The sequence below is a fragment of the Pterocles gutturalis genome, unplaced genomic scaffold, assembly GCF_000699245.1.
Source record: "Pterocles gutturalis isolate BGI_N339 unplaced genomic scaffold, ASM69924v1 scaffold30555, whole genome shotgun sequence".
Lineage (NCBI taxonomy): Eukaryota > Metazoa > Chordata > Aves > Pterocliformes > Pteroclidae > Pterocles > Pterocles gutturalis.
The window spans coordinates 1-13,353 of NW_010146789.1; the positions used below are offsets into that span (position 1 = coordinate 1).

At 40.0% G+C, this 13,353-nt stretch overlaps 1 protein-coding gene across 1 annotated transcript; it reads left to right on the plus strand.

Moving 5' to 3' along the window:
- Window positions 1-4,161: 4,161 nt before the first annotated feature.
- Window positions 4,162-12,467, plus strand: LOC104470817 (LIM/homeobox protein Lhx2). The gene is made up of 2 exons (XM_010085872.1): window positions 4,162-4,363; window positions 11,677-12,467. The coding sequence occupies exons 1-2, from the start codon at window positions 4,235-4,237 to the stop codon at window positions 11,962-11,964; spliced, it is 417 nt and encodes a 138-aa protein (XP_010084174.1). The 5' UTR covers window positions 4,162-4,234; the 3' UTR covers window positions 11,965-12,467.
- The last annotated feature ends 886 nt before the right edge of the window (window positions 12,468-13,353 follow it).

Here is a 13,353-nt window from a genome sequence, read left to right on the forward strand (position 1 = left end):
CCGGAGGCAGCGGGACACGCAGCGCTTTTGTCCGAGTCGGCTGAGGAAGGCCGGAGGAAAGAGGTCTCTAATTCCAGCTCTCCTGTCTCCTGGCCTTGTGATGCTCAGCCTGGAAGACAGTCACTCCTTAAGACAGGCTTTATCTCCCTCTTCCTAGAAACACCTCTTGAAATGTCAAGGTTGGGGCAGTGCTTTCTGTGTCTGTTGTTCTGAAGGCTTGGCAGAGGTGCCGTCCTTTCAGTGCTGCCAGGAGCCTCAGAAGCAGCGAGGTGTACTCTCCCTGCTCCAAGTGCTACAGCTTCACCCCAGCTGTGGTAAGGAGTTCAGGCTTCTGCCTTCTCTAAGTGTCTTCTCCTTCCACAAGGGAGAAAGACTCTGTCTCTGTTCCTGTCCCAAGTGCCATGCAGAGGCCTCTGTCTTACTTTTGTCCCTTTCAAGGATACAGGTACCACAAAGTCCTTTACACACTCCTGCCAAACAACAAATAAGGCTGCACCCTGCCTGCTCTAGTTAATCACAAGTTCCCTCTCCAGGCAGCAGCAGGTTAAAACACCCCCTTGACTCTTATTACAGAAGGAAAGGGGTGTATGCTCCTGAGCCACTGAGTATGGAGAGCTGATGCAAGCACCAAATGCATCTCTTGTTTCATCATTCTTTCAGAATCAGGATTAGTTTGCTTTCTTTTTGGATAATTTAACATGTCAAACACAAGCTACTATGAACAAAAATTCCCCCAAAGGAAATTTCTCTTTCTCATCTTCTTCATGTGCCATATACTTAGCAACCTACGAACTACTAAGCACATGCTTTGCCCCAAGTTCTGACATGTGGGGGGGATCTGGTGATCTGAGTGTGAAACAGTGCTCCCAAGCTTTTTTCTTCACAGTGTTACAAGGATAACAGCACGTCCTGCTTATACTCATGTCACTGTTTTTAGAGATGGTATGATGCATTATTCTGCAGAGGATATTTTGGTCACTGATATCAAAATATAATGTTTTAATCTTAATTTCTAGTCATGCTCTCTGTGGACATCACCATCTTGTGGCCAAGTGGGCCTCTGTATGGTGTGGGAGGCTGTGAGAGCTGGCCCCTGGTGAGGCCAGCCGAAGGACAGGAGGGCAATGGCCTGGGTGTGGGGACTGCAGGAAAGGCACAAGGGCCTTGGAAATGTTTTAGGGTCAAAAAAGAGACTTGGCACCACTTCAGAATTTGTTTTATCACAAAATAGGAATGAAACATTAGTGTATTTAAGACTCCTATTTGACTGTAATTTTACCAACTGTATTTCTGAACTCCCAGCAGGAGCCCTAGACACTGCAACTGAATGGAAATCTTATGTAGGGACAGTTCAATAGTTCCTTCAGGAGATACACAGGGACACCGCGAAGAACAGGGAAGAAGTGTCTGAAAAACAGAAGGTTGCATGAGGAGCACAGACAGTGTCAGTCTTATGCCATGATGCCTTTTGCAGAAACTCCTCAGCTCTTAAAATCTCCCAATGCTTACACCCTTGGCCTGTTCTGTAGCTCTGTTCCTGCCAACACCCATGGACATTTCAGATTGTGTGAGAGATGCATATAATATTGGACTTAATATAATAGACTTCTGAAGGTGGTGCCAAGCACCACAACCAAATATGAGAGGGGACCTGGCACTAACTAGGAATGTGTATGTCATATCGGGGGATGCCTGGGGATACCCAAACCACTTCTGCAAGACAACAGCACCAGACACCCTCATGCACTTTCAAAATCTGTTCTGTAACTTTCTTCATAGTAAAGGACAATAGTCAGCCAGTCTCAAATGGCACATTTTAACTGTCATTGTAATATTACATTTATTTAGCAGATGAGGAGGTAAAATTATGATAAATTCAAAGAGTAAATTGTTCACTGTCCTGTCAGGGCTTGATGAAAAGCTGATACTCTCATCCCATTCTGGGAGGGCTTAGAATCACTCTCCTTGGATCCTGAATGTATCTCACTCTCTACGGAGCAGGTTAAAATCCAGCTACTTGCAGCCCTAGGGTTTGTTTTGTTACATATTAACACGAGCAGACCTCAGTCCTTCAGACAGATATTTTGATGCATTTCCTCCTAAGCCTCTGCCTTGTTATTTCTGGGAGGGTTTGAAAGCACTTAAGATGACACACAGAGGTCTTTTCCATTATGAATATCTAAAATTCTGTGAGTACATTGTAAAACCAAATGCTGCCTGGTTTTACATTTCCATTATAGAATTTGCTATGAGCGATATAGTTTCAGTTATTCATCCTAATATTCTTTACATCAGGAATTGCAGCTATGAAGAGGATGGGAACACATGAGATGACCCCAGTTTGGCAACTAGAACTCAGTTCTTAAACCAGGAAAAAGATTTTACTACAGTTCATCCGGCTCCATTAATTCTGCATTTTTACTGTCTCCTTTACGCATCTTATACCTTTTAAATTCAGGTGCTTCTAGTCTTTCCATGCCACAGGAAAACAAGCAGAAATGCTTCTTATTGCTAGAATTTGGCACAAGATACTGAGGTCTGGAAAGGATTTATACAAATGTACACACATGCACGCACACACGCACACATACGTACACAGTGTGATTTTTTTAAGCTGTTTTTTAAATCATAGGAGTACAGAACCACACTGAAAAGTTTGAGGCTTCGGACACTTTCTACATACCTATTAAATAAACGTGCTTTTGGTCTTAAAGCTGGATGTTTGCAGGCCTTGCTCTGTATTGTGCCATACCTTTTTAGAAGTTTTTGAAAAGCTGAAGTTTGCAAAGCAGCTAGTGTACATGCTGCAAAACTGCTGTTTATAGAATCTGTTTGCATGTCTACTTACGAGTACGTGCATTTTATGTATATTTTTAAAAAATTGTAATGCATGCCTTTTAGAATTTGTATGTTTTCAATAGGGCTGAAACCTCTGATGGATGGCATGAATGTAAAGTAAGACTATAAAGATATACGTGTCTGTGAGATGTACTCAACTGTAACACACCAGCAATAACGGACAATTGAAAACAAATCTGTTTATGTGTTTAAGAATTCACCAGTAATTCACATTTAAAATACTTTTGTTCCTAATTTTTTGCATGCAACATGGAAAAAAGTAGTGATTTTTCATTACTTCAACATAAAACTTATAGGAAATTAAAAGGGAATTGTAGATATTGGAACAGAAAAGGTAAGTTAATGACAGCTTCTCAGAGCTAATTTTGTTTATATCCCTGATTTTTTTTAGTGGATTTAAGCTTGGTCCTTAATGTTATTTTTAGAGTTTTTCTATGGTTTACTGCATGCACAAATAAACGAAAAACTGCATTTGGTCTATGAGATTATTCTGCTTGGCATTCAACATTTAATACTACTTGATAATTATTACAATGTTCCTTTCTCACAGACATCCTTTACAGGCTTTATGGTTGATTTATGCAAACGTATCCATCAGTGTCATTCAGTGATTTCAAAAGAGTATAACAAATTGATCATTCAAGCTAGTATTTGCAAATACTTTTTTATAATAGGAAATATAAACACATAAATAATTAAAAAATATATTTTTCATTTGGCATGCCAGTGATGCATTGCATTAACAGCTTTATTTCTTTAGCTAGACAAATTATAGTCATAATTTGCTGTCTGGTACCCACAAACTTTATTTCTTTTATAGTGTTTCATTTAATGGTCTCTCTTGTACTCTCCAGGGTTTAGTTTGATGGAGGAAATAATTATAATTTTAACTGGTCTGTTCCGTCGAGATTTAAGTGGACTGTATTGTGCAGCTTTCTTTGTGTGTTACAATGCAATTTGTAGTGATACAAAGTACATTAAAACACTTTACAGAGTAGAGGACAGCTACTGTCCTACAAGCAGAAAGTGTAGGAAAGGCTGTGTGGAGCTGGAGGGAAGAAAAAAGGAACGAGGGCTGACATTTTGAAAGCCATAAAGAAGCAGGTGAGGGTCCTTGCAGGCTGGTTATTGTAAGGGAAAAATAGAAGATGCAGAAATGGAGGGGAAGGCAAGTAGGATTTGTACCAGTACAATACGTGCCATGGTATGTTATTTTAATTGCTGCACCCAGATGAACTGCAAACAATGCTGGTCATAGAGCAATGGATTCACACGCCTTTTCCTCTTGTTGCCTTAAGCTTTAAGTTGCAATGAAAACGATGGTGACCACCTGGATAGAGACCAGCAATACCCCAGCAATCAGAAAACAAAGCGCATGAGGACATCATTCAAACACCACCAGTTGCGGACAATGAAGTCATACTTTGCTATTAACCACAATCCTGATGCCAAGGACTTGAAACAGCTAGCTCAGAAAACTGGCCTGACCAAAAGAGTTCTTCAGGTAAGAAGAGCAGTCTTTTGTCTTGAAAAGTAAATAACATTTCAGTTTTATATTTGAAATGCCACGGATTTTGCTGATTTTCAAGCTTTTTTTTAATAGTTCATACCTTCTGTGAGAATTCAGTTAAATCCTAGAAAGTATGAGAAAAGTTATTTCTTTCCAGCTTCCCAAAAGTAGATCACCTGGGTTCTAATTTTTAATGACAGTTGTGCAGGTTTGAGGCCCTGCTTGCTTTCCTGTGGTTAGTTAATTCTGGTGAATGTTTTAGCTTCCAATCTGCTGTAAAAGTGAATTATTTTAGTTAGTGTGTTCACTGTAACTTGAGAGTTCTTAATTTAGAAATCACTGTGCATGTTTACCTTTATAAGAAATTAATCAGCAGTTTGAATTTATTTTATCGGGACAATAATGATATATTTTATTTCATAATTGAAGCGGGCATAAATTTAATTTTTCAAAGATTAATTATTCATAGTTTAGTAACTTAGAATGAAAGGAGACTGCATTTGAAAAGTACTTTTTGTCTGAAAGCTGGATTTTTCTTGCTTCAAGGATATACACTCCGTTTGAACTATTATGGGAAGCAAAGGTGAGAAAATCAGTTGATTCAGCTCCATTTTAATTTATAGTTTGATTCAAGAAGTCGATTTTAACAGGCACTTATCCAAATAACTATACTTAGAGATAAATCCAGGCATATAGGAGCTGTGTCATTCCAAGATCTATTGCTGAAATTTTAAAATGGGTCTTAATTGTAGAAAAATGGTTTGAGAGCCTCATAGAGACAGGTAGGGCTCAGAGCCAGGCTCCCGGGAAAGCACTGTGGACAGGTCTCACAAAGTCATGGGCAAGTGGAGGGCAGTAGACAAAAAATATTGAGAAAAACTGAATTCACTGGAGATATTCTGGACCTTACAGTGTTAATACCTAACAGAAGAGGGAATAAAGGTTTTGTGGGTTCCCAGCAAAAACTACTAATGAAAAAACATATGTCCTCCATAGCTGGATTTTTGTTGTTGTTTTTATGAGGCTGATTTGCAGTGGTGGAACAGATTCCTCTGGTGTAACTGGTGCACATCCCAACACTTGACACAGTGTCTCTTATAGCAGCTCTCCTTTATCCAAAATTTACTGCATTTGTCTAACCTGATTTTGACGCTTCTCCTTTATTTTACTCTCAGAGTTTAGACACTTCAGTAGTATCTATTCTGTCCATTACAGTGCAATCACACCTGAATTATCTGAGAAATTTTACATAGTGCATTAAGAAATGAGATCAGTGTCTAGAAAGTGTCTTTCTCTTGATCATCTTTCTGTTCTCTCTCCTCACTCCACACCAACTTTGACTTCCATCTCTCCTCTTTTCACCTAATGGGTCTTCTATCTTTTTTCCAAGTTACTGTCTCTGTTTCTCCCTTCCTTTTCAGAATGTATTTCCTTGTCTCCAAAACTGAACCCCATGTCTCCATTACACTTCAGTCCCTCTTTCAGCTTCCTCATTGCTTCTGTTTCCATCTGGAACATATCACACCTTGCAGTTTTAAGGTGCTTAGTGGTTCCTCTTTTTTTTTGTGGCAGTCCCTTACAATTCCACTAAACCTTTTTCATCGTTTTGGTAATTGGTGTTTCACTTCCTTTACTTTAGCCATTAAGCACTACTTTGTGTCTGAGCTCCTTTAGCTGAAGAGTGGTGGGAGGTAATAGTTGGTGGTGAGGATTGCACCCAGAGGATGATGCTGCTGGAGGCACTCCAAGAAAATTACTCTGAGTGATACTTTGTCTAATATTACTTGAATTTTCCTGTCAGGAGCACTCTTCTACTCTTTTGAACTTTTTGTTTGAAAATTAATTTGGGCCATGAAAAAATAAACTTGTGGTTTGGATTTTAGAAGCTTTGCCCCCAGTTGCTTTATCTCTAACCTCTGAGAGGCAATTTTTCAAACCCGAGTTCACCTATATGAGCTTCAGGGTAGCTCTTTGCTGGGGAAAACTCTTCATGATGTTGGTTACTGAGATAGTGTCACTTGTTAATTCTTCTGAGCCAGAAAGGTTGGCATTCCGTCTGTGTCATTTATTGAACATGAAGTGGTTCCCTGACACTATTGATCTAAACAAGCATCATTAGTATTAGCCTGTCGTACAAACTGAAGGCACACGGACTCCCAGACGTACCTGCACACTTGCCAGTAGTAAGAAGTCTCCCGCATTCCCCACGGTGTTACTAGGTGTGTTAATAAGCTGTTGTATTTTCTGTATGTTCAGATCTCAGTTCAGTTGATGAAGGATTGTGGATCTTTGTGTATCATTGATAGAATATATTTCAACAGAAAATATAAGGCAGCAGATCAGGAGAAAGACAGATTCCCTTGTTCTGAAACCAGTGCACTTCCTAAACACACACAGCAGAGTTCCTGGTGATTTAGGAAACAGCCCTTACTATACAGACAGTCCCACATAACATGTAATGAGGGTGCTTTGTTTGTAGATGAGCAGAGAATGTGGCCATATTCTTAATGATCTGTGATATCAGATCTGGAAGACCTAACTGCTGTCTTTGCTTTATATACAATCACTCATCAGCTACACACCTCCAGAAGTGGGATGTCATGGAAATGTAGCACACTGCTTCGTAAATCACATTTACTTCAGTGGCTTTGTAATGCAAACTATTTTCCCTAAGTAGCCACATTACAATCACAGTAAAACTATTTATATTTTTTAACCCCCATTTTTATTTATTTTCATTCCAATTTAGCTTTATGTTTGCAATTTAATTCATATACTTCTCGTACTGCAGCTGGGCAGCACCAGCCCATTATTGTAAGCTATCATTCATAATTCAAGTGACCAGCTAATTGTGAGCTAACTAACTGGCATAAATATTCCTCTTTTGGGAACTGATCTTTTTGTGAGTTTAGAAAGGGAAGGTGGCAGTAGATAGCCCTAAGAAGATATGGTCTGCTAGCTATAGGCTATAGGTCTGTGCCTGCTCTCTCCCCAGGAGTCTGGAATAGGATTATCCACGGCAAAAGCAGTTTAGGAATGTAAAGCGTTATTTTTTGGTGAGTGTCTTGTACACTGCTTATCCTTTCTTGCATCACTCCCCAGTGAAGTTGCCATGAAAACCCTACAGAGATTACTGCAGGCTTTGGACTTTGCTAATTCAGTTTCCAGTAGTCAGCAAGCATAAAAATTTTCCCAATCACGTGTGGGTACCCTGCACTACCTTCTGGTGAAGATTAGCTTTAGGATAGCACACTGCAGACTCCTGACTGAGTCTCCATTCATAAAATATCCCATAGTCCCCCTTTAACAGTGTGTTTAATAATTACAACAGAGTAATCAGAATGTGTGTGCAGTGAGTGAACCTAGTTTGCTTTGTGGTGCAACATCCTTCATATTCCTGTTTCTCCACTTGCTAGTTAGTAAAATTCAGTAAACGCAAATGTCTCCAGGTAGCTGTGTGAACGAGCAAAATTGTGGTTAAAAATTTGTTTCTAGCGTAAGCTATTCATACAACTAGCAAGTAACAGCTGCAACCCTGGAGGTGTTACAAACAAGAAAATAAAGTTATCTAAGGTGATCAGATGATCTCATTCACTGCAGTATCCAAATCCTTTACAGTACTTAGCGTATTTATTTTCAATACTTCCCTGTCCTACGGAGATGTTATTTTATTCCTATTTTACTTGATGGAGACAAAGAGTTAGCTGCACAGATCACTGAAGAGATAGTGTAATACTTCAACCACCGTAAATGTTATTCCGCCTAGCTGCTGAGCTGCCTGGCTACAGGCATCCAGCCCCACTAACCGGACTGTGGCAGCATCAGTGGTGGGTCTTGCAGCTGCTTTTATTTTTCAGTGGGAGTCTCGGTCCGCATTTTCTCCTCTGATTTGAAACAGCTCAGCCTTAAAATGATACAGTTGGACAGAAAAACACTAAATACTTCCCAATGATTTTGTTTATTCCTCAGTACTGAAGACCAGATTCCAAATTGTGTAATTGATGTGAGATAAGTCCTTCTGGAACAATTCTTTCAGTTATGTGTGTCTGGGTTGTTATTTCTTTACTGTAGTGCTGTTACAGGTGCAGGGCCGGGATTGCCAATGGGAGCGTTCAGCGCTGTGCCAGCATGCCTGGGCAGCCCTGGCTTGCCAGCTCCTGCACGCTGCTTTGCACAGCGATGAGTAACGACACGGGGCAGTACAGAGGCAAGCCTGCATTCCTACCACTCAGAAAACAATAGTTTTAATTCTTTCGCTACTCTTCAACATGAAATCTTGGCTGAATACTGTCATATCTTAAGTGCACACCAGAATATCACTATTGTGATGTTATCCCTGTCTGTGATAAGATAAGGTACTTTCAGAATTTCAATTAACAAATATTTAGATGTCTTTTCAGTAATAATATTGCTTAGTGGACAATTTTAAATAGCTTTATGACCATTAGCCTTAACAATATCTCAGTGGGGAAGGAAGTTAAAGTAGCTGTATAATCTCTATTTTTGAATAATACTTAGAAGATTATGTATCCTATGTCTAACATGAACTGCCACTGTTAAAGAGAGAACGAACCATCTTACACGTGCAGCTCCTGAAAGCAGCATGAATGGTCATTGGCAAGGGCATCTGACAACAGATTTTCATTTTTAATGGAAGATAAAGGGGAATACATAAATAATCTTGCTCACTTTTCTTTACATACTCCATGTTTCAAATCACAAACAGGAGCAACACTGTAGAGTCTCTCGCCCTGTTAAGGTTAAGGAGCAGCTGGACGTTTAGGATCAATATAAATAAACAAAATAGTTATGGTGTCTTCTACAGTTTTACACACTTTAAGCAAGAAAATTGTTTTGTGACTAGGAATGGACATGTTACTCGTATTTGGGAGTACTGCATATACAAATATTATATTTTTAGTGAGCAAAAGTGTGAAATTATGCAGAAGTATGTGTATATGCAGCGGGACTAGTGGTTTTGTCTGTTCTAATTATTACATAACTATGGTACACATACATACCAACAGTGGCAGTCTCTAAACTTCCATTTCACCTTCATATGTATTATCCTTTCTACAACTGCTAGAAGTTATATTAAAAACAATCAAACCCAAATTAATTTGTGGGACAAATATAAATTATCTCTGAGAGGTAAAAAATCCCATAAATGTTCAAATTGCCATTTTTAACCATTCCTAACTAGTTGGCACTTGAGACTTTGTGGCTTGAATGACCAGAGCAACCTGATTTGCTTCACTTGCATCCCCTGCACGAGGCTCCTCGCCTTGCTCAGAACCCCAGGTGCACACTTCTGTGCCTCCCTTCTGGTGTGGCTCTGAACGAACAGTCACAGGAGAGGACACTGGTGGTGAACGTGTCAGGCAAAAATACCACATCTGTTTTTGTCTGGTTTTGACCACACCACTGGCCTTTAGCAGGTTGAGCACTACAACGGACTATGTTAGAAAACCATGAGTGTATTTTTGCCAGTGCTAATTTAGGAGCGGATTTTTGTTTCCTTGTCATACATGAAACTGACATACAGCCTTTAAACTGTGTGTTTTAACTAAGGGAATGCCAACTTAAACTCTTTTAAAATACTGAGCTTTCAGAAACAAGGACCTGTAGGGATGTGATTTATGCATGGACCACGAATGCAGCTCCTATGGCTGCTGGTAGAATTTGTGCCTGAGGATTATTTCCTCATGGCATTCCCTGGAGAGACTGCAAGAGAGAGGGTGTGCACCTTAAAGACACTTGGTTAGAGGAGAAAGCTTTCCAGAGAAAAAGTCAGAGTGCTCAACAGGGGGAATTTGGGGCCGGACCATCCATAGATGAGAGGAAAACCAGCTGAGATATGCTCATCAATTCTAACCGCGGCCACCAAGCTGAGAGTGCAAAGAGAACCCCTTGCAGGACTGCTTGTGTTCACGGATCGCTCCTCCACAGCGGTCTGGCTTACCGTGGATCCTGTGGCAGGGCCACGCTTTTCAGAGGTCAGAATTCCTGCAAGGCTGGCATGGCCTCCTGAGCTCCACACACTCAGTTTCCCTGTACAGACCACAGACGAGAAATCTGATGGAGACACTCTGTGCAGGTCCTTTCCCTCGCTCGGTTCCTTTCTCCAGCAGATACAGAGATGGTGAGGCTCACTGCATCTGGAATGGAAAGACTCGGTCCTGTTCCTTATAGCAGGGCAATGTGAGGACAGCAGGATCAGCACTGTAACAATGGCAGAAGACTTTCTGATAAATAAGCACAGTGAAATTTCAGCAAGTTTGTCGCAGTAAAATTAGCTGTTAGCAACATATATCAGGTTGAACACAGGGTATTTAACAACAGTTTCAAATTCAGTTGAAATAATACACTGTGCCTAGGTTTCATGCAAGCTTCACAAATACATGTTATCGTATCAGTTTTCAAATAGGTCAGAAAAATATTTTATCTTTAAACAAATCCTGCAGACAGTGGAGAGCATCATTAACCTGGACCTAAACACTGAAATTTAACTGAGAAAGATGAAGTCATAGATTTTGTCCTTCATTCATAGATAATAATCAAATAATGCAAGAAGTAGCAATCTTGGAACAATTTCTGCATGTGGATATAATTTCTACTGAAATTATGGTTTTTAATGCGATGCGGGTCTTTAATGCCATTCAAGCCTCTTTTCCAAACATCACTCTAGTACTGAAAATCATTTGAAAAAGGAGACTGGCATAGGTGAAGGGAGCTGAAGCATTTGAGAAAGAAGACTAAGAGAAGAGTAAGAAAGAGGGACAGTCCTTTTAGGAAAGTGAGAGCACTGCAGACACTGAGACATGAGGAGGCTCCTGAGAGAGCTCTCAGGGCACAGAGAGGCAGGGTGCTGCGGTCTGTGTCACCCGCTGCTTACATGGGAGATGGACTTGAAATACGAGGGTGCCAAGCTTGTTATTTTATATTCGTCAGATGCTTGATGTCTGCCTCACCCAGACAAATGCTTCTGGGATTGAGGGCAATAGAGGATCCGTGCAGGCTGCCAGATTTCTGAGCACCTGTATACACAGCCTGCACAGAAAGACTCCCCTCCATCCGTGCCCACTCCTGTCCCAGGCAGACTGTTCATACAGGATTGCAGGGCAGGGAAGGAGGAATGCTTTGCAGGCATGCAGGGGACACTTCTCATGACTGGGGCTACTTTTCTAACATGTTACCAATAAAATAATCTTCTGCAATTCAAGCTTTGGTGAATTTGTGACTATGCTTTTGCTTTTTTAAACACTGCAGCTCTTTAAATGCTACCCTGTTATATTAAACTATTTCAGGTTTGGTTTCAAAATGCTCGAGCCAAATTCAGACGGAACCTCTTACGTCAAGAAAACACAGGGGTGGATAAGACTTCAGACTCAACACTCCAAGCAGGGACCCCATCAGGTCCTGCCTCAGAAATATCCAATGCCTCCATGAGCCCATCCAGCACTCCCACTACTTTAACGGACTTGACTAATCCTACTATGCCTACTGTGACATCTGTCTTGACGTCAGTGCCCGGGAGTCTTGAGGTTCATGAATCTCGAAGTCCTTCACAGACAACTCTTACAAATCTTTTCTGATGACTCTTTCTTAATAATTTCTTTAAAAAAGAAATTATTCTTAGTTGAAATTCCAAGTGTATTTTAATAGAGGCTTTGAGCAACTGACTAACCACAATTAGGATCTCTCCTAAAAAACAAGGAAATGTAGTGTTCTGGTATTACGGAGTACGGACTGAAGAATAACTTGGAAGATCTATTGCAACACAACATTTGTGTAACTGTACAGTTTTGTGGACTGAGCAAGGGAAACAGCAATTAATTTAAGTTGGCTAAAGCTTCTGTATTTTCAAAGACTGCCATGTGCCTTATATACTGTTTTATCTACATACTTTGGATTCCATGTTCACTTCTCTCTTTTTCTCTCTGTATATTTATGACCAGGGCAAAAATGTTAAGAGTTTGTTACTTTGAATAGTCCTAAGCCTTTCATTGGTTGCTTTGTTGTTTTAGGATTTTAAGGTCAAAGTCTGTTCGAATACCAGAATTTGTAAAACCTAACCAGTAATAAAACCACTTATGGAAACTACTTGGTAATGGCTGCAGTTACATTTAACATTAGTGTCACAACCGAGATAGGCTGATTGTATTTAAAGGGATTAGAAAACTGCACTTCAAACACAGTATCTGCCTAGGATAAACTCTAAGTATGACATATACATTCCTCCTGTTCCTGAAGTATACACGGGTGAGAAATCCAGCTGGTACAACAGTCTGGGTATCTTCACTGTAGAGAAATAAAAAACTGCTAGTTGCAGGTAGAAGTTATCAGATAATATTAAAATTCAAACAGAAAAACTACACTTAATTTTGCTGTGTGAAAGAAGCTTGACTTCAGCTAGCATTTATGGAAACAGTCTTGCTTTTGTGCAAGAGGTGGCTTGTCCCACTTCATGGAGGAGGCGAGCGGGGTATCCGACAGCTGTGTGGCCACAATCAGTCCATGACAGAAGTGGACACTGGGTAATATTTTCCCTAGGAAAAAAGCAGAACTATTTCAGGTTATTTTACAACACTGGTGGGCAAAGTCAAGGCAAAATTATGTTTTACAAAGCCACAGCCTTACATTTTTGTAATGCTTTGAAGGAATAAAAAGCCAAGGAAGCCTATGACATTACCGATACGAATAAAAGTAGTTATTCCTTTAATGACTATGGACCTTTCAATACAACTTAATTCCTTCTTCCCCAAAAGTCTGTGCACAATATAACTCATATTTTGCGTTTTTTTCCTATTGTTTTTAAAGATGCTTTTCTGTAATTAAAGAAATACCTCAGCAAAGTTTAAATATGTGTAAGAATGAGTATACACGATGCTGTTTGCCCAGTAGTTTTATAGATTTTGAGCGGGGTACATAAGATGCATACGGTTGTTCCTTTTCAAACCTCTTACCATCAGCTCATTGCAGTC

Coding starts and splice junctions, on each gene's coding strand:
- LOC104470817 (XM_010085872.1), top strand. CDS start 4,235: ATGAGGACATCATTCAAACACCACCAGTTGCGGACAATGAAGTCATAC. Junction 4,364..11,676: donor TGACCAAAAGAGTTCTTCAG/GTAAGAAGAGCA, acceptor AAACTATTTCAG/GTTTGGTTTCAAAATGCTCG.